At 41.9% G+C, this 23,748-nt stretch overlaps 5 protein-coding genes and 1 long non-coding RNA gene across 11 annotated transcripts in view; 4 read left to right on the top strand and 2 right to left on the bottom strand.

The window, feature by feature from the left end:
- Window positions 1-8,553, top strand: part of LOC6611860 (acetylcholine receptor subunit alpha-type acr-16) — a 90,958-nt gene extending 82,405 nt beyond the window's left edge. For 3 of the 5 annotated variants that reach the window (XM_032715807.1, XM_032715802.1, XM_032715809.1), the window contains 5 exons: window positions 146-232; window positions 4,181-4,290; window positions 4,359-4,573; window positions 4,635-4,808; window positions 5,256-8,553. In XM_032715807.1, the coding sequence (XP_032571698.1) occupies window positions 146-232; window positions 4,181-4,290; window positions 4,359-4,573; window positions 4,635-4,808; window positions 5,256-5,340 (671 nt within the window). In that variant the 3' untranslated portion in view covers window positions 5,341-8,553. The remainder of the gene's footprint in view (window positions 1-145; window positions 233-4,180; window positions 4,291-4,358; window positions 4,574-4,634; window positions 4,809-5,255) is intronic. The other 2 variants (XM_032715798.1, XM_032715805.1) reach the window with 1 other exon arrangement.
- A 679-nt stretch (window positions 8,554-9,232) lies between these two features.
- On the top strand, window positions 9,233-10,368 carry LOC6611859 (serendipity locus protein delta). Its single transcript, XM_002036345.2, has 2 exons — window positions 9,233-9,453; window positions 9,507-10,368. Exons 1-2 carry the CDS (start codon window positions 9,328-9,330, stop codon window positions 10,344-10,346), a joined length of 966 nt encoding a protein of 321 aa, XP_002036381.1. The 5' UTR covers window positions 9,233-9,327; the 3' UTR covers window positions 10,347-10,368.
- On the bottom strand, window positions 10,365-11,416 carry LOC6611858 (alpha-ketoglutarate-dependent dioxygenase alkB homolog 4). The gene is made up of 2 exons (XM_032715029.1): window positions 10,633-11,416; window positions 10,365-10,573 (listed from the first exon to the last, which is right to left on the bottom strand). Exons 1-2 carry the CDS (start codon window positions 11,355-11,357, stop codon window positions 10,384-10,386), a joined length of 915 nt encoding a protein of 304 aa, XP_032570920.1. The 5' UTR covers window positions 11,358-11,416; the 3' UTR covers window positions 10,365-10,383.
- A 120-nt stretch (window positions 11,417-11,536) lies between these two features.
- On the top strand, window positions 11,537-13,713 carry LOC116800391. Of its 2 annotated transcripts, none has more exons than XR_004361332.1 (5): window positions 11,537-11,640; window positions 11,783-12,267; window positions 12,423-12,646; window positions 12,706-13,180; window positions 13,588-13,713. It is a non-coding gene; the product is annotated as an uncharacterized LOC116800391 (long non-coding RNA). The 2 variants fall into 2 exon arrangements; XR_004361333.1 differs by having other exon boundaries at window positions 11,546-11,640; window positions 11,786-12,267.
- A 4-nt stretch (window positions 13,714-13,717) lies between these two features.
- On the bottom strand, window positions 13,718-19,175 carry LOC6611857 (inositol-trisphosphate 3-kinase homolog). The gene is made up of 4 exons (XM_002036343.2): window positions 18,903-19,175; window positions 15,160-15,276; window positions 14,705-14,814; window positions 13,718-14,606 (listed from the first exon to the last, which is right to left on the bottom strand). Exons 1-4 carry the CDS (start codon window positions 19,173-19,175, stop codon window positions 13,787-13,789), a joined length of 1,320 nt encoding a protein of 439 aa, XP_002036379.1. The 3' UTR covers window positions 13,718-13,786.
- Window positions 19,176-19,526: 351 nt separating this feature from the next.
- Window positions 19,527-21,538, top strand: LOC116800390. The gene is made up of 2 exons (XM_032715037.1): window positions 19,527-19,803; window positions 20,372-21,538. Exons 1-2 carry the CDS (start codon window positions 19,547-19,549, stop codon window positions 20,487-20,489), a joined length of 375 nt encoding a protein of 124 aa, XP_032570928.1. The 5' UTR covers window positions 19,527-19,546; the 3' UTR covers window positions 20,490-21,538.
- Window positions 21,539-23,748: the final 2,210 nt, after the last annotated feature.

Below are 23,748 nucleotides of genomic sequence, written 5' to 3'. Positions count from 1 at the left end.
GCCTACGAATACACGAAACACAGATACAGATACACTGGAACATACATAAACGTACGCTTTTTGATTTCCATTTTGATTGTGTCATTTGTTTTTGTGTGGTTGTTATTGTATTTTTCAAAACAAAAACGAAATTCTTTTGTTTCAGGAGTTACAATTCTTCTATCGCTCACAGTGTTTCTCAACCTTGTAGCTGAGACATTGCCCCAAGTATCTGATGCAATCCCCTTGTTAGGTAGCGATTGCATTTAAAACATACTTACCAAATGCAAATATATATTCAAATTTGTCAAAACAAAACCAAAGAATAATTAACAAAGTACTTAATATGATTTACACGTACACGCCTAAATATATGTGTATATATAGCCGTATATATACATATATATGTAACTACATATATATATTCATGAATATTATTGTTATTGTTGTTACCTATATATATACATATCTATTACGATTATATTACTCACACACATTGCTAAATTGTTCGCATATATAATTCCCAAACAAACCAAAGCCAAAAAGAATTTAAACTTAAATAAAGTATTAGTCTAACCAACCAACCAAGTCAAACAGTATCCAACTCTAAAGTGACAAAGTTGTTAAATGTTATTTGTGTACGTCGTACTATGTTTACTAATTACAGCAACTTTGCTAAGTACTTACTAACTTAACTTAACTAAACCAAACCAAACTAAACCAAATCACTTCTAATTCTAATTCCAACTCGTTCTCTCTGTCCCACCATATCTTCTGAATCGTTCTGAACTTGAAGTTATAATATCAAATACAATATATATCGAAGCAGTTTCTTAGTTGATCATACTATCTTCTGTTGCCTCTACGTCTCTCTCTGTCTCTCTCTATCACTCTGCCTATATCCTACTATATTCATTTGAACAATCGACAATCTTTTTGGTTTGCTTCTTATTCAAGTCAGCTTAGATTAACAACAAGTCCCCAGCTAGCCAGCAATGAACACAGGTTAGGGCAGTCTTTTAAATGCTATCGTTATCTATATGTACTTCCGATCTATGCTTCCTTCACTTCCGTTTCCACTTTCTCTTCAACTTCTTCCTCAAAGCCTCGTTGAAGTTCGACTTATAGAAAATCGACGATGCCGCACAAATGATCGATCAAATTCCCTTCAATATATATACTCAATTCCCTGAACTACAGCGACAATGCGTTGATGATGTAATAGATACACTAACTATCCTTTTTTTCCAATCCAATTTGCATATACTCAAAAATTCCAATTAAATAATAATCTATTTCATCGATGCGTCGTTTTGGCAAGTTCCTTCTACAAATATTCTACTCGTGCAAAACTAAATAAACGATTATGTATTCAATATATATCCGAACTATATAATATAACTGTTATGTATTGCAGTACACCTTGCTTGTACTCATTTCGCTTCGTTCAAACCGTCACTCCCTCAATTTCAACCCATATGTAATTACAAAAGATACTTATGAGACAGATTTCAATGCAAGTGAGTTTGGGATAATACTTGTGAAAAGAAATGAAATACTATGCTAAATGATGTCGTCGTTGAAGACACAAGAAATAAATAGAAATAAATCTATTACAAAAAAAGAAAGAAAGAAGTTTTATGTCTTGTATTGTATGATTTGACTTTTTTGCTAACAGCTTTGATTTGTGTTTGATTTGGTTCTATCACTCTCACCATCACCGCCACCCAACTCACTCGCTCATGAATAGATAATCGAGTTTTGCATTGCTCCACCATCACAGTCACAATAAGAAGATATATATTTCACCCTCAGTTTGTCCATGATTACTGTCACCATCTTGAAGCTCGTTCTCGTTATCGTTATCGCTCGCTCACCCGTCACACAGGAAACTCTCAGTCATGACCACGACCACCCAACCACCCAACCACCAACCACCCAACCACCCACGAACCACCCACAAGAAGCCACCCACACACGCTACTTCAACTATCTTAGCTATTGTCTGTGCCACCCAATCCCACGCAAGACCCCCGATCACATACGTATATCCACCTTATGTGACCTCACCTTCGATAAACTGTTTGACCCATTTCTCGGAATGATATTTTTTGCTTGAGAACCTTTTGAGAACTCAAACTGCGAACGAAATCTTTTAAATATTAAATTGAATAATGCCTTACAATGTACATATACTCATATACTGATCGCTCGATTGCACATCTGGTATTGCAAAAATATCATTTCGCTGATATCCGCTTATTGTGTTCGTTTGTTGAAATGGGTCGCGGATTCGTTTGCTTACAGATAACAGATAACCACTGTCCACTTGGAATGCACCCACCATCCCCACCAACAAACAACGAATTAATCAAATATTTATATGCTTGAAGACCAGGCACTCTTATTCTTGTGTGCTAACTTGTGTGTTGTGTTCTCTGCGAGAAGGTTCAGCCAAAAAATATCATTTAATATTAACCCTCTGTGATCGATTTGATCAAGGACTCGCCTCTGTATCCCAATCCTGTTCTCCCCAAAACCCAATTAGAAACCAATGACACTGGGACCAAACTGCGGGACTGAAGAACCACCGCGATCCACGAGACTTCCAGCACTCGATCCACTTGCACACGGAAACTGACCAAATTTGACCAAATATTTTGCAGGTGTCACTATACTACTGTCGCAAACAGTTTTCTCCCTGCTGGTCGGCAATGTCATAACGAAAACCAGCGAGGCTGTACCGCTCTTAGGTATTCGAACTTTCAATTGACTCGTTTGTAACTTTGAGTTTATCATTTCGAAACAAAACAAAAAAAAATCTATCAACATCCAATCAAACTAAATTAAAATTCTAGAGCTTTAAAAAAAAAAAAAACTACCAAAACTCTTCTCTCTTTTAGCTGATAAATCAAAAACAAATGAATATGAAAACCAAAAACGATTGTACAATGTACTTATTAGACATAACGAAAGTTTGCGCTAAAAATCAAAAGTGAATCTTGTAAAAACCCAACTAGACCGACTAAAGTAGGTAAACGAATGTTAAGCGATGAAGAGCATGATCCAACTCCAACTGGATAAACACGAGATCCAGATGATGAACCACCAAGAGTATTTTTCGAACCCAAAACCCCAAACCCGATAACTAACCCGAACCCAACTGAACAACCTCCGCTTCTTTAGACTTTTGGCTGAACCTCTTTGACTCTGCGAGAGACTCCAACTAACACGATAACCACACTCGATTCTATCCCGATTCTTAATCCGACTTTGCGAATGAGGGTGCTATAGCTTCGCTAGTCCACCCGTCCGCAAATCGGAATCACTATGTACATATTTAATTCTTCGCTTAAGGTAACCGCAATTAGGCGTTGTTCCTCAAACCCAAGTATCAAAAGCCCACTAAAAGCAATGAACTAATGAAACCGATTACTCAATCATAATTACCTATTCAGAGAGCATACAGTAAACTGCAGAAGCGCTAAATCAATTGCAAACACATAATCCGTTCGCCGAAGCAATTAAAATATCGATTCCCAGTATTCTCTAGAACAATTTTAAATTAACATAACCCGACACAGAAAACCAATGACCTCCGTCCACAAACAAATTGCTTGCTTTTCTTAGAGTAGAAGGAGCAAGGACAGTAAAGTCTCAAAAATAACATATTGGAATAATCTAGATTGAGTATTATCAATAAAAAAGATTAAATATTTCAAATAACCAATATTTAGGGATTTTACTGTCCTCTGTTTCGAGTTTGTCTTCAATTCCTAAAGCCATACTAGCGCATGACTCTTAATCAAAACAATTCACACTAAAGTGCATGCAGAGAATGAAACCTAAAAGTATTTAGTAATAATCCAAACGTAGTGGCTTTCACTAGGCATTACTTAGTAGCATCCGCAACGTAAAGTAACGTGCGTAACGTAACGTAGTCACAGCATTGTAACAACACAGTAATTTTGATTACGCTACTCTCTCTAATCGTAAATCTAACCAAAGTCTTTCATGAAATGAAGCTAAACTAAAGTAATGTTGTACTATTTTTGTAAATTATTATTTCGAGCTTCTGTTCTTAGTGTTTTGATGATTTTGAGAGACCCCAGCACCACTCTAATATAGGCATTTTCTCTGCTCTCTGTTCACCCCACAAACTGCCATCCGCAAACCAAATATTCCGCACCTGAATCCTTAGGCACCTACTTCAATTGCATCATGTTCATGGTCGCATCGTCGGTGGTGCTGACAGTAGTGGTGCTCAACTACCACCATCGCACAGCGGACATTCACGAGATGCCACCGTGGGTGAGTCCCCCATCACTTATGCCACTCACTGTTCCCCCGTTTGATTGCCGAACTTCCTCCATAACCAGATCAAGTCCGTTTTCCTACAATGGCTGCCCTGGATCTTGCGAATGGGTCGACCCGGCCGCAAGATCACACGCAAAACAATACTATTAAGCAATCGCATGAAGGAGCTGGAGCTAAAGGAGCGCTCCTCCAAATCCCTGCTGGCCAATGTCCTCGACATCGACGACGACTTCCGGCACACAATATCTGGCTCCCAGACCGCCATTGGCTCGTCGGCGTAAGTTCTAATCGTAATATCCAAATGTTCCTTATTAAAATGTGAAAATTGAAATCTACAGCAGCTTCGGTCGGCCCACAACGGTGGAGGAGCACCACACGGCCATCGGCTGCAATCACAAAGATCTTCATCTAATTCTCAAAGAATTGCAATTTATTACGGCGCGGATGCGCAAAGCTGACGACGAAGCGGAATTGATCGGCGATTGGAAGTTCGCGGCAATGGTTGTGGATAGGTAAGAATGTAAAAATGCCCTCGGTTTGTTAAAACAAACATTTAATCTATCAGAAAGAAGTTACTTTTAGAAATAATATCTGATAGAGCACTGCTTTGTAACATTTCCAACCACTATACCACTATCCATCCGCACTCACCCACACAGTAATGGACTTTAAGATATGTACTCGCGAATGGGTGTGAATTTATTGAACCAAAACCGGTAGCATTTGACAGGCGTGCACGTCAAACAATAAGGCCACACGACTTCCGGCGGGATAAACGCACACAGACGCAGTGCCTCACGCACGCACGCATACAAAAGCATACACACACACACACACACACTCACCCGTGCACGTGGCGCAAATATTGAAAGATGGCCGACTGCCGGCCGCCATTTTGTTTGGCAGCCCTGCTGATTTGTTTGCTAACCCAGCGCTTTGCTTGCTCTTCTACTCCACAGATTTTGTTTAATTGTTTTCACGCTCTTCACGATTATTGCAACGGTTACGGTGCTGCTCTCCGCTCCGCACATAATCGTGCAATAAGGACGCTCGAATTACTCCATTAAGCTACGGATACGTCGGAAGCAGCGGCAGACGGTAGATGCCTAGTTAAGTTCTTTTTCAAAAACCAAAAACTAGCAAAGCTGCTTCAAAACAAAGCAAACAAAAACAAACAACAAAGAAAACTACAAAAAAAAAAATAAAACCAAAAAATTGTTAATTACATTTTTAAGTAAAGAGCAAAACGAAAATGTTGCAAGAAAAAAAAAAAACAAAAAAGAAACCAAACAAAATCATGTACTAAAAAATATTTTATGGACAAACCAAACAAAAAAGCAAAAATTACTGCCGTACAAGAACCGAAAAAGTGTTAAGTAAGCTACACACACACACACAAAATTATAAGAGTTAAGCAAAGAACAATTCGGTTAGGGATAGCGTAAAAAAAGGAGCAGCAGGACGAAAAGAACAACAAGGAAACATCGCAGGACAGGACACTCAAAAGTTACATGACACAGACACACTCACATACATCTAGGTAATTGTATGTACAATAACAGAGTTATAAGTTAATTAATATGCTCAGTTGTTATAATTTATGTAAGGTGAGCAGACGACACACAAACACACAGACACAGCTACACCTAAGATATATGATATATGTATAAGATATTGTTCCTATGAGACATTAGATATGTATTTAAAATGGCAACACACTCACGTACAGATGAGACACACCGACACTGAAGCACTTAATTGACAAATGCAAAAACAAGGAAATGAAACCATTTATTCGCAGGAAAGGACGAAAACAGGATAGGCACATAAGGACAGTTGAGGGATTGAGGGGTAAAAGTTACGGTCTGATGACCCTTTGTTGTCTGCATTTTTGAGCTCTAATATTTTCGCTTTCGGTTTTCATTTCGGGATCACGTGGACCAACACTATTTTGTTTGATTTCCTTCATTCCAGTTTGCAAACAAAATATGATCCCAGTGAAGAAACCCTTGCGAAATCCCATTTGATTACAAACTCACTTCGGTTTTACTTTTACATCTTTTGGAACGCTTTTGGAGAGATATTTGCAAGATAGCTGATTGTAAATGGTAACAAACTGACACATAATAATGAATATAAACAAAGGTCTATATATACATACATATACTCATAGTGAATTGAATTAATTTTTAAAAGACGCATTCACGAACACGGGGAAGGGAAAGCATGTTCGTTGAACATCATGTTTTTAGAAAATTTATTGTTGAAATATTGTAGCGAATTGAGTAAGCATTAAGGGCTAATGAAACCGAGTTATAGTCACCAATTAATTAGTCAAAGTAAAAATAAACGGAAATTGAAAACCAGAGATCCCAAAACCGAACTAGCAATACAAGAACAACAGGTGTATATATATTTTATGACACATATATCACCGCATATATACATACACATATATATAAATATATATATATGGATATATTTTTAATAAAACAATACGGAATCGAGCAAAACTAAAGACACTAAGCAAAAGAAGCTAAGCAGCGCAAGAACAGAAACCCACTAAGCAGAACCCATAAAAACCAACCAACCGATCCTAACAAAATGCCACTCGAAATCACAAGATAAAATCACAATTTTGTTGGAAATTTCGCATAGTTTTCGGATGAGTTCTCTTTGTCTATATCTATGTACTCACGTATACCCCTGTGTATTCCTAGAAACGAGCTTCGAATTTTGTCTACTTTACTCTGCTCTCCCCCCAAAACAAAAAAAACAAAGCAAAACAGTGATATTTACGGTATAGCCCCCAAAAAGACGAACTCAAACACTCTTTCCGGAACCCACCTAAGAAACCTTGAAACGTGAATGTTTTCTACACAAAAACCAAAATCAATGAAAAACCTACCTCCTTGTCGAATGAGAACGATAATGATCGAAGGACGATGAAGCATAGAAACACTGCCGAGTTAATCGCACTCCCCACTCACGTCGTCAAAAAAAAAAACGAACCCCTTTTCTTATTTTCGTCCTGCCAAAGAGAATTTCTAACAGAATTGTGTGACGAGCAACCACTTTTGATAGCCAGACGTAAAGTTTACTTAACGGATAAACCAGATCGGCCCTATACATAGCCACTATGCCCGATGTCAAAATTTCAGAATGTCAGATTGTCAGAAGGAATCCAATCGAGTGCTGAAATCAACTGAAGGAACTGCAGATCAGATCTAAGCGTTTAATGTGTATACACTCACTTTGTATGGTTTATTTGCATTTAGGTACATTTAAATTTAGATTTGATATGAGACGACTTTTACTTGCGCCCAGAGCGATGGGTAATCCTACCGAAAACTGCTCTGTCCCCATGAGGTTGTTGTTTTTCGAGGTGCGAATTCCAGTTGAAATTGAGATCTTGAGTTGAAGTTTCACAATCAGAATCGGAATAAGAATAAGATGTGGAGAGATAGAGAGAGTTGCGGAGGGTGTGTGCATTTTAAATTTAATTTTTTTATAATTAATTTAGTACTAATCTTTGAGCAGCTAGGCGCATAATTAGAACTACGTATATGTGTATGGATGTCTTTTTGATAAAAAGAAGCTGTTTTAAGAAGCAAACCATTTTCTACACTCTTTAAAAGATTGAACTCTACATGTACGAGATTATGTATAATACAAGTAAAAATAATTTAGCGTTAACTAGGCAATTATAAAATGCGGTGACTTGCAAAAGGAGCCATAAACTAAGCGTCCTACATTAGGAGAGGTCGACCTTCGACCTCAGCGATTACCAGAGATAAAGTTAATGCGATAGTGCAGTTGCAAGAGGGAAGGCGAAAACTAAAACGATAAACGAATTTAAAATTGATAATGAAAATGAAATTACCACAAAACAAAGTTGTAGCGAAGCCAAGTGCTTTTTCATTTGAAAACTCTACTACTCACTTACGACTTACCTACTTTGCAAGTATTAACTAAATGCAAAAAGCTAATTACAAAACGGTTGGTACACGCCCAAAACACACACAGTCAGACATGGAAAATGAAAGCATTCGAATTGTTCGTATTACAAACAAAAAATAAAAAATAAAGAAATCAGCAAACCGAAGAGTTCGAGTTTCGTTTCAATTGCACTCCGCATGTTCTCAAACCCCCCAGGGCAATTAAACAGAGTTCAACAATAAATAGCGCATTAAAACCCGATTCGAGAAACACTTTTTTAAACAAGGCAAATATATTTAAAATTAGCATTTAACTAAACGACAACAAAAACTTAGTCTATAAACCGCGAATGTTTAGCACTAAACTGACCCGAACAGAAATCTGCCAGCCAACCCGAATCCAAATCCAAGACTCCGCCTGTGTCCCAAGTCTAACTACCACATCAATTTAAATAGCTAATTGCATAATTATTAAACCGTTACTGAATTTCTGTCGATTGCCAATCGCGAAAAAGAAAACCATAAAATCTTCCCGAATATTATGCATGTAAAAAAGGAAATGGCTAAGTCAAAAACCAAAAAAATTAGCAAAAAGTCTGTTGTCGATAAGAATTATTGGCAGACAAATAACTTTCGTCACATTGACGATAATAACTAATTTTAAGTGAAAAACCAAGGAATTAATTGATTTAAATAATAAACAAATTAATATTAAAAATCGAGAGACATGATTGCAACAAAAACACAAAAAACTGAATAAATATTTATTTTGAAAAGATAATTGAAAAGACCAGTGGTTTTTTTAATTACAAACTTTGGGGAGATATATGTTTAAGAACAGTATTCTTTTTGAATATTTGAAAAGTAACAGCTTGTCATCGATTTTAAAATGCAGTACGACCGTAAATGGACTGCCACAATACTAAATACTAATACTAATACTGAAACATACTAAATTATATTCATCGCAACAACTTCTAAAGAACGTGAACCTAACAGTATTTAGTCACACTGTTGTTTACATGTTTGTATTTCATTGAATGTATTTATATTTACATTACAATTTATTCACATTAATTAAATAATAAATCCCATGGACCTGCGCAAACTGTGCCGCATTTGCTTCGTGGACAGCGCTTCCGTGGATATACGGGAGCACAGGAGCAGCGCCAGTTCGGATCAGACAGTCCTCCAGCTAATAGAAGCCATGTTTGGCTGGGTAAGACTTTCGAAATGGCTCAAACATAATTAAAAACGTTTAATATTCAACAGAACATAGCACTTAATCTTACTGAGGAGCTGCCCATGATCTGTTATGATTGCTTGGAGGATTGCCTGCAGCAGTACGCCTTCTTCAGGAAGCTAACGTTCGCCAATCAGCAGCTACTGCAGCTCTACAACGAGGCGGAGGTAGAAATGTGCCACGTTAAGATGGACGCAGCGGAGGAAGAGCCCGAAAACCAGGCTGATGAAGAACTCGAGATGCTGGAGGAATTTGTACCACTGGATTATGTGGTTCTAGAACCCGATCGTTCAACGGAAACAAGACAATCGAGGAGAAGGACGGATAGCGGTCCGAAACCCTCTCAAAGGCTGGCCAACCAAGACTCGCTGATTGTCTCCGAGTTTTTACCTGCCACCACAGCCCAACCACGACTGGATCTATCCGACTCTCAACTGGAGCAACTGGAATCCCCAGCATACGAAATCCGCACCGTGGACTATGCTGCCGTCGAACTGAAACACTACAACCTGGACGAGTACAACGAGGCCAATCGCCTGCTAGACGTGGAGCCCAGTGGCAGCCAGGCCATCTACAAGTGCCAGTACTGTCCACTGGCTTACGCCTCGCCTCATTATCTGAAAACTCATGTGCGCAATTCGCACGTCTGCAAGTACTGCACCACCGCCTTCGCCAAGGTTCGCGATCTCAATGAGCATATTCGGCAGAAGCATCCGCATCACCAGTGCGTCGTCTGCTCCAACCACTTTAGTACCAGCAGCAATCTAAGGGCTCACTTAAAGAAAATTCATGGAGTTCAGCTGCCCGCACAGGTGGCGCTGCTGGATTACAGGCCAGCCAGTCAGGATCGTGATAATCCGCGCTCCTAATAAAGATTATATTACATAGTTACATTGATCTTGTTTGCTAGTTTATTTGCCAGAATATCTGAGACTTCTCTCGGACAGGATCTCCCTTCTGGATGTCTGCTCCATTAATGTACATGGGCGTAAACTCCCGGTAGGCTACACAAACGCGGCGCTCTTGGACATCCTCGCGTAGTACAGAATGCTCAAACTGGTACCTCGCTGGTCCATACAAAACTATCAGGGAGAGGCTGCAAAGCAAGGATAGTAAATTTACGCAGAAGAGTGGGCAATAAACAGGTCAACTTACTTTGGCATAGGTATGCGCAGCACCTTTCCCTCAAAAGTTGCAAGTTGGTCATCTGTCAGCAGAGGCGCCAATAGTTCATCTTCGTAGCTGGCCACCAGGTCCAAGTTGTACTTGCCCTGTTGTTGGACTTCGTACGGCGTCAGAGTGAGCACTGAGTCGCCGAGGCAGTTTACAGTGACCACACGCTCGCCCCAGATCCAGCAATCGTCCACGTGCGGATCTATGCTGGCTCCTTTGCTGGGCTCGTACTCCAGGGAGCACTGTTCAATGGTCTGGAAGCCACGAAGAAGGGGAACGTCTTCGAAGCGCCGTTGCACATATTCCGTAGTCCTAGGAAATCCTGCAAAGGAACCCAACCGCAGTTTCCGCTTTTTAAAGTTGGTCTTGGGTCCGAAGTTCTGTTTTCGCCTGCCGCTCTGCGAGATGTCCCATGGCAGGTCATCCAAGTCGGCTATAAGTTGGGCGCCCTCATCCACGCTAAGAAATTCCTCCTGCACCAGGATGCCCGGCAGTGGGAGGCCCTCATCTTTTTTGTGATTTTCATGATCCTTTTGGACTTGATTGGTATCCCAACCGGGCTGCAGAAGATCGCACTGGATACAGTAGGACCAAGCTTCCAGTTGCTGGAATTGCTCCTTTAGCGAGGTCTTCGCTATCTGAAAGTTCTGTTCGCAGCTCAAGCAGGTGCGCACGCCCTTACAACCGCAAGGACGAATTGTATTCATCCTGAAGTTGCGCAAAAACACGTTAATAACAAACAGACTGCCAGTGTGACCGGATGTTTATACTATACCGGCTTTGGTATCGTAATAAAATACCAATCATATGTTTGGTAAATACTGACCAGAATTTCGGAGTTAGTATCTAATTCCGTCTGGTATGTTTGGATTTTTCGCATTTATATCTGACCTCTGGTTGATCTGACTTGTCATCCTGTTTTTCTGCATTGTCATCGGACTCCGAATCCTTTGAGCTTGCGGGAAAGGTGTTGTGCACAACTAATCCAAAGTAAGTTGAATTATTTCCCACTATTCCGCGTTTATTTACTACCGGGAGTTTAAGACCATGTGCTGAAGATGGCCTGGCTGCCACTGGGCTCCACGGGAGGGACTCAATAAACTCCAACTTTTTCATTTTCGCTACTTTGCAGCAGGTTGCAGCTAAATCGAAGGCCGCTCTAAATGTAAAGGTGGCCAAGATATGTGGTCGACCGACCTTACCAAGAAAGTCGGCTCGTCAACCGAACCAGAAAAAACAAGGGGAAGTGGAAAAACTTATTGATCATATAGCCACCAAGGAGGGCGGAATGTTCAAAATCAGACGGAAAGTATGGACGAAATGATGGTTTCTGGGATTCAAGCCAGAATCTGACTTGCGACGCTTAATAAAAAAGTAACATAGCAGAAGGTTGATGTCAAGGAGCTGCACGAATCGAGGAAGACCGCAGAGACCAGGAACGTCAGTGGAACTTGTAGTGGATTCAGGTATTAATGCTGGTTCTCCGAAGTGAACGCTAGTGCCAAAGCGCAAAGATGAGCACGACTCGGACTCAAAAATGGCAAGAATGCAGCTGAAATAAATTCGGAGTCCGATGACGATGCAGAAATAGAGGATGACAAGTCAGCACAACCCCAGGTGAGACATAAATTCGAAAAATCAAAGCACACAATTAGATATTGAACCCTCAGTTCATTCTTCGAAATTCTGGTCAGCATTTACAAAACATTGATGGTATGATTTGTATTTTATTACGAATGAACTGTTGCCAACGTGTTTTTGCGCAATTTTAGGATGAATACAATTCGTCCTTGAGCTGCGAACAAAACTTTCAGGATGCAAAGACCACGCTACTGTATCCAGTGCGATCTTCTCCAGAACTTCGGACCCAAGACCAACTTTAAAAGGCGCAAACAACGGCATATGTGCAACGGCGCTTCGAAGACGTTCCCCTGCTTCGTACAAATGACCAACTTGCTACTTTTGAAGGAAAGGTGCTACGCATACCTATGCCAAAGTAAGTTGACTTATTTATTGTCCACCCTTCCGCGTAAATGTGCTATCCCTGCTTTTCAGCCTCTCCCTGATAGTTTTGTATGGACCAGCGTGAGTCAAGCATTAGATGTGGAGGGCAGGTCATCGCTCTTTTCTACCGTTTGACGAGCCCTCACCCCAGTGTCCACATTGGATCGTCCTCATCTGAATCCTCTTCAACGATATTTTTCCCATTATTGGTGATCAATGTGTCGGTGTTCCTGATCTCGGCGTTCTTAGTCAATTCGCGCAGGTTCTTGACATGAACGTTGTGCTGGGTTACTTTTTGATTAGTGCATTGCAAGCCAGATTCTTGCTTGGTTCTCAGGAATGATCCTTTGATCCATAGTTTTCCATCTGATCTTGATCATTTCGCCCTCCTTGGTGCCTACATGATCAATAATCTTTTTCACCTCCTCACCTTCTCTGGGTCGGTTGAAGCGTTGGCTTCTTGGTGCCGGCGGTCGGTCGACCACGTCTCTTGGCCATCTACACACAATTGGAGTTTTTGGAAAAGGTAAGAAAGTTTCTCATCGTGATGAGATATTATTGATACATATTTTGAATTTAGACAGGCAGTCCTAATTGTTACGTAGAACAGATTTTCGCTTCTATTTAAACTTTCTAATTTTACTATTCCAGTCCAATCTTTAAATGCTGCAGACAGTAATTGCCCTGTTTGCAATGAACTCATGGATAGCGTAAACGTGTCTATTTACCAATATAAAGAGCCCAAAATGAATTCACAGATTTACTCCCGATTTCCCACTTATAAGAATTCAAACTCAAAGTTTCACTTTCTTAAGATATTTTATTTTTTGTGTTCAGATTTGGATTGCTTTGCACAAATACTTAGTTTAAACCTGTTTCAATCAAACAAATGCTGCTTGGTGATCAATACTAATCGTAATTTTTTTTTTTCAGCTACTCTTAAACTTTCTAACCGAGCTGAATCCCGATATTTCCAATATGGAACAAGGGGTTAATATAGGGTGGAGCTCAGCCCGGGCGATGCGGTGAATCCTCTTCTCTTATCTAACTTTCTATCTGTACAAATGGAGCTTGGGTGATCAGTCTTTTGGTGCAGATCCAGCTGCCGGTGCAATCGATCCGTGTACATCCATTAAATTTTAAGGCAGCTGCGATGGGAGCCACAGCGGGCATAGACCTCCTCGAAGGAGCGGATGAGCTCATCCATTCCGCGGAGCAGACCCTCCTCTCGGTTTCCAGGCGCCCAAGCACTTCGATGGTCAACCGTCACCTGAGGTGGCAGCTCCCGGCACTTGGCGAAGTCAATTAGCCAAACGCCAACGCGATCGTCATCGTAGACGATAAAGATGCTGGAGCCAATGATCTCGTGGCGAGCGAAGAAGGACGACTGCTCGATGACCAGGCGCATGTGCTTCAGTCGCTTCAGCAGCTCCTTTTGCACGGATCGCCGAGCAGCCAGAAACTGTTCGATCGTCTGGGCAATCTGCTCACTGCTTCGGCAGGTCTTCAAATCCTTGACAGGCGGTCGTCCGCGCAGACGCAGTGCTTCGATCCGAAAACCCTTGGAGTGTGAGGAGGACAGGGACTCCCGGAAAGTCATGTACCGCAGCTTGGTGATCGCTCGTGCCTCGTGCTCCGCAGGCGTGGGAGCTCCCGCATCCACGGCGATCATCTTCTGGTAGAGATCCGGTCTGAGCGTGGCATTGCTGACCTCCGATTCGAGGAAGGTGCGGCTACCCATCTTGATGTCCATCACACACGGATCCCGAAAGCCAGCCAGCAGATCCTGCAGCTCAATAAAGTGCTGTGATTGCATCTCCTGTATTCCAAAGTAGGCGGGCACTATCTGAGCGGTCTGCGGTTCCTTGCAGATCAGTCGGTAGGCATGTACTTCGCTATCCTCCAGTCCTGAGATCCGTTTGCGCACTATTCCAGTCGATGTGGGAACAATGCTGCAAAATAAGAATAATAGTAGCAGTTAGGAATTTGACTAATAAAATGTTTATTAAATTGTTTTCTAAAAAATATAATTTATTTGTAAGATTCTTACCTCTCTGGGTGACCGGAAAGCTGCATCCAGCCCTGTGGCTTCGGCTGCTTGTGGGCCTGCTGATGCTGGAGGAGATGTGGCGTTGCTGGGGCACTCAGCTCTAGGGCATTCTGGAAACAAAGGGAAAAATGAACTTAGTAAAGGAGAACATGAAATACACATTCATTGATAAATTGCAGTTATCGCGGCTGCGAACGGGTTTGCCTCGATCTTTTTCGCCAGAGGGAAACATTACGGTCCGCCGGCAGCGATTATAAATAATCAAACGAATTTTATTTGCCAGCCGGCGGGCAGCCACGCCCAACTCACAGCCTCGTAAACGTGAAATTTATGCAGGCAGCTCGCCAGGCCAACCGATCGCACATTGTCCGAGGCTCCTGACCAGGAAGCGCTCCGGTGGAAAGTTTCTGGCCAATTGGCACGAGACGAGTGTGCTAACAACATGGGGTACTTACAATGGCCAAGAACTTGAGCAGTGACATCTGAGCCGGATCCTGCGACTGGATGTGATTCTTCGGCGCCTGGCCCGCTCTCTGTAGACTCAAATAGTCGCAGTTCTCGTTGGGTATCCGCTGTAACAAAGGAAATGCATAAATTAGTTAGTTAGTGCAAGAAGGTGATACAAAATATTTAGCAGTGCATTGCATTTTGTGACTCACGAAGGCGTTAATTAATTATTCAAGCCGAATGCATGGGTAAATGGCGAAAAATTCTAGGCGGCCCGTTTTGTTTGTGTTTATATAAAAATGCGGAGCCACTTGATGGGTCGTCGTGTGTGGTTTACGACCGAGATCCCCGGCACTGCCGTGTCCCTAATGAGGCACTTAGTATGCAAAGTTGGCGTTTGTTTTTGTTTGCGCTGCCTATGCGAATTGAGCCATAAATAAGCATTGGCCATAACAAATAACGACCTCTCAGCGTAGAAGGCGCTCCGAACCAATACGACGAACTGATCAAAACCAATCCGATACAAACCGAAACGATCCTCCTCACTCCGTTGCTGTTGATTAATTGACTAATTAAGGTAAATGCCGCGGAACTTGTTTGGGCCCCCCCCATCTTATATGGCCGCCTATCTGCTTCTGCTCTTGTTTTCTTGCGCTATCTCCCCACTATTATCGTATCTTAACTGGCCAGATAACACTGCGTATTCTTAAGAAATTCCCTACCAACGGCCGTAATCTTGGGCTAATAGCATTGCTCCGATGGCGAGCGATCTTTACGTAAGACGGCAAATTTGCATATGTGGCACAAATTCGTCACGCGTTCCATTTCACTTGGCTGGAGGGATGGAAAAGGGTTGGATGTTGGTGGATTGCAGCACAGTGAACACCCGTTGCCAGGGTCATCGCTCCTTATCAGTGGGGTATGGTATGATCTGGGGCTTATCATTTTGCGGCAGTTAGCGGTTGGCAAATGTTTGATTTGAGGGTGCAAATACACTGGCTTAACTGCGAAATCCCCATAGATATGGGTTAGAGATAATGAATGGGCGACCAACACGATGATTCTGACTTCAGAATCGCTTTGAATGTGAAATTTGGCTAACGGCGCCTAAAATTGTAATTCCTAAAACTTGTTTTGATCGAATTCCACTGGCCTCTCGGCTCGCATTTCCATATGGATGGTTAACCAAAAAGACCCCCCATTATATGTATTAATTAGGCGCTAATAAGATGTCACATTCGTTTGAGGTGGAGCGCGCACCGCCTATCAGATTCCAATAATCAATATTCGAGGTTCGTTGGATCGTGTCGTCAGCACTGACCTTTATCGAGAGTTACATGTTACGCTTCGGAGTTAACGGGGATTTAATTATAGCTTCGATCGGAATAATCGACGTCAGCGGCTTGTATTCATTGACTACTTGTTTTACAACTGCATTTACTATACTACAGATTGGCAGCGAGCACATTAAATAGTCCATATTCGCACATTTTTGCACGTACGCCACCCCACCTGGTTGAAATTAGCACATGGGCATTCATTTGGATTAGGATTAAGTACGTCATACTGTGGGAGAATCGCGCCACCCCTATTACTTTTATATGTTATTGTTTAATTGTTTAATTATCTCATCACTTGGATGATGTTCGCTCGTGTGTGATGTATTTCAGAGAAATCTCGCCAAAGGAAATCACTTCTGACAGATGAAAAGTTAAAACCGCAATGTGAACAAAACAATAATTAACTTTAACTCAGACATCAGGTAACAACAAAAAATTACAGCACTTTTCGCTTGAGCGATTCGATTCGCATTCATTTGAGTTCAAATTCGAGATCGAGTTCGGGTTCTGAGTGCGTTTTGGCCGCGATTTCAGCCACATCGTTATTTTTAGATTGTTTTTTTTTTATTTTCATTTTGTTGCGATATTCCTGCGTTTAACTAAGCCCACAGTTTAGTAGTGTTTATTTATGACTACTTAACATTTTCTATAGCCGCCGGACGAACGTGTTAACCGACAGAAACAAAATATCAACGAAAAAATTAAAGCACACCAAAGAGGCAAATAGAAAAAAAAAAATAAAAAAAAAGCTTAAACCTTTGCTCAAATAAATTTATGCGCGTGACGTCAAGGCGCTTTGGCTGAGCTGTTAATCAACCTGCCGAATTAATTTTTTTTATTTTTTTTTTAACTGTCTAAATGTAGGATTCTTGGTTCACCTTAGTTTCGGGTCCATCCTAACCCCGATGAGGGCTGGTTGCTTTTGACCCTGAACCTGCAACATGCAACATGAAGCCGGTTTTTCAGGATGCCCAAAGCGGTGGGCGTGACTCAGATGCAGCAGCCTTCGCAGGTTTTCTAGAACACAACCCTGACATTATAATACAATACCGAGGCGAGGAGAAGAAATTGGCCCAGACCGTCTGGGGGGTTTCTTTGATATATCGATAGTCTCGGTCCGTCGGGGAGATCATTTGCATTGACGTCAATCCAACGAAAGGGGAGACCAGGGGCTCCCCTGCTCAAGGGAAGGGTGGCAGATGGGGCCCGAAGGGGGTTCAAACCAGTTGGCTTAAAAAAAAAAAATATCAATATCGCAATACCCAGCCCATCAGCCAGCAGAGGGTTAGAGATCCGTGTCCCAGGGCCAGAAACTATCCGACTCTTTTAGCACCACTAAGCACCATTCTAAGTCGCAGTTCTAGTGGCTGGCACATTGGTCATGAGTAACCGTTAGCCGGAGGAGAACCGGATCCGAAGTGCGTCAATATGAATAACGTCTTGTTCCCTTTACTGCACTCATCGCGGCTTACACGAAAATCCACGTGAATCACTCTGCGAAAGTTCGACATTCAGCGGGAATTCGCATCAACGAAATTGGCTACATAATTAAGATGACAACGGATTGATTAGGGGGAATAACCGTGGACTTACATTTAGAAACTAGATTAGTAGCCCCAAACCCGATCTCCGTGCTTCTAATAACCTTCGCTCTGCTCGCAAGCCTTGATCTTAAAGCACCTCAATAGCCAAAATAATAATAATAGCTATTAATAAAATAATAGCTGAGGTCGTTAAGTGTGTGGGCCGCTGCACTTGACACTTGAAGCGATCAAGAGTGCTCCAAGTGATCACACTGAGAGAAACGAAGTCAATAAACCCCAGAGCGATTCAATCACTGAGTGAAATAAGGACTTGACTGTCTAAAAAGGGAGATGAATCTCTCTCGTCTTTGTCAACGAATCAATTGTCTTTAATGAAACGGAATCGAAATGAATCGATTCGATTGTCCCCACTGGCAAACAAGCCAAGTGTCCACATCTCAATCTGCTGGCGATGTGTGATCATAACTGGCCATGTCCGGCTGAGTTACGCTCACGGGTCTCATTTGCGGCGGCTTTAATTAGCGCAGACTCGTAGTAGTATGCAAATTGGCGTTACGTGGATTATTGGAATTCCAGGCCGCCCCTTCTCCGAGCTCCCCCCGCACTCTGTTTGCCATTCGCATATTTGGGGTGGTGACTGGGTGAGACCCACAGATGTTTCAACAATGTTTCCACAACAAACAGACGTCATTCACGACCCGGAGTCGGAGTTTACCAGCACCCCGTATGCTTTTTTCGACTGTCTTACTTGTATTTTTTTGGTCACTTTCTCTGCAAGTTGGCTTTCTACGCGGATGTGGATTCGTTGCCCCAATCCTCATTGACGTCACAATCGCTTACAAGCTTTCTTTTCTTTCGGCCACTTACCTCGTTATTGTTGTTCGATTGCTGCTGCTGCTGCTGCTGTTGCTCCACTTCCAACATCATGGCACTGCGCTGCTTGGATGGCGCACTCGTGTCCAGGGCAATCAGCTTCCATAGCTGCTTGAGTCCGATGTTGTCTATGCAGGAGAAGCGCAGCTTCTCATTGGACCAGGCCATCGTGGAGCGGCTTCTCGAGGAGCTGGTCGACTTGGAGGAGGCCTTCTTCTCTGGCTTGGCTTGAATGGGCCGTTGGAGCACCGTAGAAGTCATAGTCATTCGGCTTGGGTTCGGCTGCACACTGGGTTTCACTTGGCTGGCACTTGGAATCGACTATACTCATATATATCGTAGATCTTCACGCTTTGCGACTTTATGCTCGCCACATTTGCATTCTGACTATAAGTCTCGGGTTCTCTATGTGAGTACTTCGTATTTCCTATTCAAAACTGCGTTCTCGTTTCCCTTCACTTGTGCCTTCCACATGGGAACTTCGCTATCTTTATCTAAGTGCGCTTTGTTTTTGCACATTTATCTTTATCGCTCGGCTCCGTTGGGAACGGTATATATAGCACTGACGATCGCGGCGAATCGAATTGAATCGGTGTATCCGGCGAGAATCGTGGCGTTACGTGGTCTGGCGGCTCTGGATGGCGACTAACTGGTTTCGCCATATAGCAGCCAGTTTTGTGATCAACGGCTCGGCAATCGTCGCCGCCCGTTCGGCTCTCGGCAGTTTCACGAAGTGCTCTCTGGGAATTGGAGTGCCGGAGAGTTACGTGGGGCTTCCTCTCTGGGGAGCACTGATCGCGAGCGGTGGAGAGAGCCCAGAGAGGGTGGGGCTACACCAGGCGGAGTTGATCGAATTAGTCGTGTCTGGATATCTCTGGATGAGCGATGTTGAAAAGTAGGAGGGATTATATCTTAGTTTACGAATATGTATATAAAGCAATAATCACAGCGCAATTATAACAAGATCACAAAGCCACATTTATTATTTTAATAATAATGCGATAAAAACTCTTTTTGTGAATACATACATACTGGCTACATTTTAATTACTCGAGAATTCTGCACGAAATTCATTTTAGAATATATTAATGCCTATAAAGCTGTTAATAGTAATTCATTTTAATTGAATTTATTTGTTATAATGTTAAGTAATTGAGTAATTTCATAATAAGCGATCAAGCGGAATTTGTATTACCCTATTGAAACGATCTTTGAAACCAATAGCTGTTTATTTCAACTAAATGTTGTCAACCTTTAACCATCAGTAAACAAATTACTAAATTATTGGTAGAATCCCAAACCTACCCCTACCTTCGTCACATTGAAATCACATCGAAATCGCTTGAATGTAAATGTCATGATGATTTTGCCAAGCCTATTTTGAGATTAATTCATAGTTTACTATATAGTAAACAAGGAATTTCAAGTGCCTCGATCGTCATTCCAACACATTTCTATTCCAGAGGGCTCGCCGAAGTGGTGCGAACACAACTATTGTTTACCAAGAATTTCACATGGAATAGAAAGGGAAAACAACCGAAAGCGAATACATTAGAGCTGACGGAGATCGTAGGATCCTAGACCAGAAAAACAACATCAGATTTGTGCTTTTGCGATGCGCAAAAGAGTGATCGTGGACCCCAAGGAACAGACAGATGGCGCCATCTAAGGTCAGACATTGAACCGTCTCAACTTCTTTTATCTGAGCTGTTGTTGAACTTGGCGAAATTCCCGGACCCATCTACAATGCAAATCCGACCAACTGCGCAATGCCTCGGGATCGGGGATTATGCAAACTATCGTCGAAATCTGCGCCAATTTTGTGCAGAACCATTGAGTTCATGGCCAACGCCATGCCATATGCGCATATTTATCGTGGATCCGATCCGATTTTCGGTACAGATCCAATGCCCCATACCAGTCGCCAATCCCAGCGAGATGCGTACGTCAGTCTGGGTCTGAGTGACATACAAACCCCGAGTTCGAGTTGCATTTCTTCTCCTCCTCCTGCGGCTCAAATGGCAACTGCGTCAGTGGACGGACAGCAGTCGTCAGTTGTCGCAGGCCTCGTCATTGTAATGCAAAGCCATCATATGCTAATTGCTTGGGAAACTGCCGCGAAATGCATTGAACTTTTCGTCTGCAGGCGGCAACGTGGCGTATGAGTAACAATAGTTTCCCGGGCACGTGATCAAACGGCCACGAGCCATTTCCCAACAAAAACCATTCTGGCTACAATTGCTATTCCGGGGCAGTCAAAGTGATTAAAACTAAGTCGAGCAACTGGCTGGCCGCACTTTACAATTATAGTGATCGATAAAAAGCAGGAAAGTCCGTAATGAACAACGCTGGACAACAAGAATGAGAACAACAAAATGAATAATATATTATTAATAAAATAGTAGACAAACCATCAAAGGTTTTGGTTAAGTTATAATCCTATGGCTTAGACCAAATAAATCGTGAAAATCCAGTTAATAGTATCAAACGTAACTTTCAGCTTAACTTGGCTCTATCATAAATGAAGCATAACTAATTGATCCAAAGTAGAGGATCATAATGCTGGGCACACCAAGGTTACCCTACACCCCTTTGGAATCCCAACCTATCGCTACCACTGCATTGAATTGCCGGGGCTGCACTTCAATTAAGTGCCTCGCATTCAAATGGCACTTCCCACTTGAGTGAATAATCTCAGAGTTCCCAACTTAAAGGCAGTCCATCTGGAAAGCCCAGCCCCGGTTCCAGACCCTGATCATGATCGTAGGCCTGACGTCAAACGCAATATTTGCGTGAATTTTCTTTGTCACGATCCGAGATCCAACGATGCGGATGGGCCATCTGCACGCACCAGTCTGGACAAAGAACCCATCCCGATGGCTGATGCACCCAACCCGGCTCAGGGCGGAACAAAAAAGAAGTAAAGCCAAGATGCCACCAATGCAGACGGACTTTTGTACTCCGTCACCGGGAGTGTGTTGTTTCGCATTTTGCCTCAGCGATTGACGCACTTGGTTGTTTTGTCACTTGACTTTTTTAATCTCGCGACTTTATCGTAGCTGACTGGACTGGCTCAGCTCAGCTCAGCGCTAAGATCGGATTCGAATTCAGATTCGGCATCGGATTCGGAATCGGAATCGACAGCGGCATCGTTCGTCATACATAAGTGTAACTTAATATTGCGCTCAGGTAGCTCCGTCGACTTCTCTTCCTAGTGTTTGGATTTCAATCATACTCGCACTCCACAGAATGTTTGCCATGGTTTTTTCTTACTTAATTTTTTTTTTTTGCTTTCGTTACCACTTTTTTGCTCTTTTTGGCCAGACATAGCAGTCGCTGGCTATTAAATTATAGCTCAATGACTTTCCTGACGTCACAGTATTAAGCTCGGCCAACAAAACCAGCGAAGCGCCGAAAAAAGCGTTCCTCATTAACATGTTCTCCATGTGGGGGTGTTTGCACTGGTAGTCGCCGATCTGGGCATACTCGTATTATATTTTCTATATTTCTATATGTGTGCCGATAGAGGGAAACACAGACGCCAGCTTGGCGCCGCTCAAGCAATTTAATTGCTCAGCTGGGAAATAAGTTTAAAAATAAGTTTGAGACAAGAGAGAATGCTATAGTCGAGTTCCCTGACAATCAAATCCGAAAAATTTTAACATTTTCTGAAACACCGGTAGAAAGTGGGGAAAAGTATTATAAAATTAAAAACAAATTCCCGCCATGTACCGTATATAGGGTCGAAAGCCCTTCTTTCTACCAGTTACATACTTTTCAATGAATCTAGCATACCCTCTTACTCTTCGACTAACGGGTATAATTAGATAAGTCCAGCTGTGAGCTACTCTATTACTGAGTGGCTAGTTTATAAGGTTTTCTCAAGATCAATCACCCGCTCACCTACCTGTAGTACTTCCAAGTATTGCCTTGGGAATTTCAAACAAATCGATCTGGTAATCAAAACGTCTACAGAATTTAATTCTTTGTGAGAGCAACGAACTTGCTTTTCTTCATTTTCAAAGTTTCGAACTCGATTTTTGACTTTCTGAAGTGTCCTTCAATTTATCGGTACTCAAAAGTGAAGTGTGTGTTAACCGTACATCGATATCATTGCAGAATGTTTTATAAGCTTCACGCGTTTCCCATTGTATTTATACCCGTTAACTTGTAGATAAAAAGGGTATACTAGATTCGTTGATAAGTATGCAAAAGAAGGAAGAAAGCGTTTCAATATTCTTGATCAGGATCAATAGGCTAGTCGATCTGGCAATGTCCGTCTGTCCCAAAAACTGTTCAAAACTGCTGCGCCCACACTTTTGAACAATATCTATCGATATCCTAGAAAAACGGTAACGGGTATCTGAAAGTCGGGAAATTCGACTTTCTTAAAAAACTCAAAAAACGTGTAAGCCAAGTGTTTAACCAGCTGTATTCATTCCATGTTTCCATACATTCCATGTATATACCACTTTGAGGTTTTCCTGCTGAAATATAATTATAAAGATACCAACAGTACAGTGGCCAATTGTTGGGAAAGTACAAAATAACCTACATATCATACAGTAAACGATTCTCGAAAACCTTTTGATCTCAAAACGTGGTAAAAATACATTTTATAGATTTCGTTGTTAATTGCGTGTGGAATATATCTTGCGGTACGAAACCAACATTTGCATAGAATAAGCTTTTATTAACAATATGGAACAATAAAAACCGACAGGAAATGACAGTCATCAAAATGTTTGAAAACTTTCCTCGTAATTCTAACAGATTTAAATACTGATAATAGTGAGCATGGCCTGACCGCCAAACGTCACAAATTCGCAAAGATGAACTC

The sequence above is a fragment of the Drosophila sechellia genome, chromosome 2L (genome assembly GCF_004382195.2).
Source record: "Drosophila sechellia strain sech25 chromosome 2L, ASM438219v1, whole genome shotgun sequence".
In the NCBI taxonomy this organism is placed as follows: Eukaryota; Metazoa; Arthropoda; class Insecta; order Diptera; family Drosophilidae; genus Drosophila; species Drosophila sechellia.
Note: the sequence above shows the minus strand (reverse complement) of the source record. Positions and strands in the feature narration are given on the sequence as shown.

What these genes read in the sequence shown, in the direction of transcription:
- LOC6611859 (XM_002036345.2), top strand. Translation starts at nt 9,328, where the DNA reads ATGGACCTGCGCAAACTGTGCCGCATTTGCTTCGTGGACAGCGCTTCC. An exon ending in TAGAAGCCATGTTTGGCTGG is followed by an intron (nt 9,454 to 9,506) that starts GTAAGACTTTCG and finishes AATATTCAACAG; the next exon opens with AACATAGCACTTAATCTTAC.
- LOC6611858 (XM_032715029.1), bottom strand. Translation starts at nt 11,357, where the DNA reads ATGAATACAATTCGTCCTTGCGGTTGTAAGGGCGTGCGCACCTGCTTG. An exon ending in CTGCGCATACCTATGCCAAA is followed by an intron (nt 10,574 to 10,632) that starts GTAAGTTGACCT and finishes CTTGCTTTGCAG; the next exon opens with CCTCTCCCTGATAGTTTTGT.
- LOC6611857 (XM_002036343.2), bottom strand. Translation starts at nt 19,175, where the DNA reads ATGACTATGACTTCTACGGTGCTCCAACGGCCCATTCAAGCCAAGCCA. An exon ending in AATCGAACAACAATAACGAG is followed by an intron (nt 15,277 to 18,902) that starts GTAAGTGGCCGA and finishes CCTTTGTTACAG; the next exon opens with CGGATACCCAACGAGAACTG. An exon ending in TGCTCAAGTTCTTGGCCATT is followed by an intron (nt 14,815 to 15,159) that starts GTAAGTACCCCA and finishes CTTTGTTTCCAG; the next exon opens with AATGCCCTAGAGCTGAGTGC.
- LOC116800390 (XM_032715037.1), top strand. Translation starts at nt 19,547, where the DNA reads ATGGCGACTAACTGGTTTCGCCATATAGCAGCCAGTTTTGTGATCAAC. An exon ending in TGGATGAGCGATGTTGAAAA is followed by an intron (nt 19,804 to 20,371) that starts GTAGGAGGGATT and finishes TTTCTATTCCAG; the next exon opens with AGGGCTCGCCGAAGTGGTGC.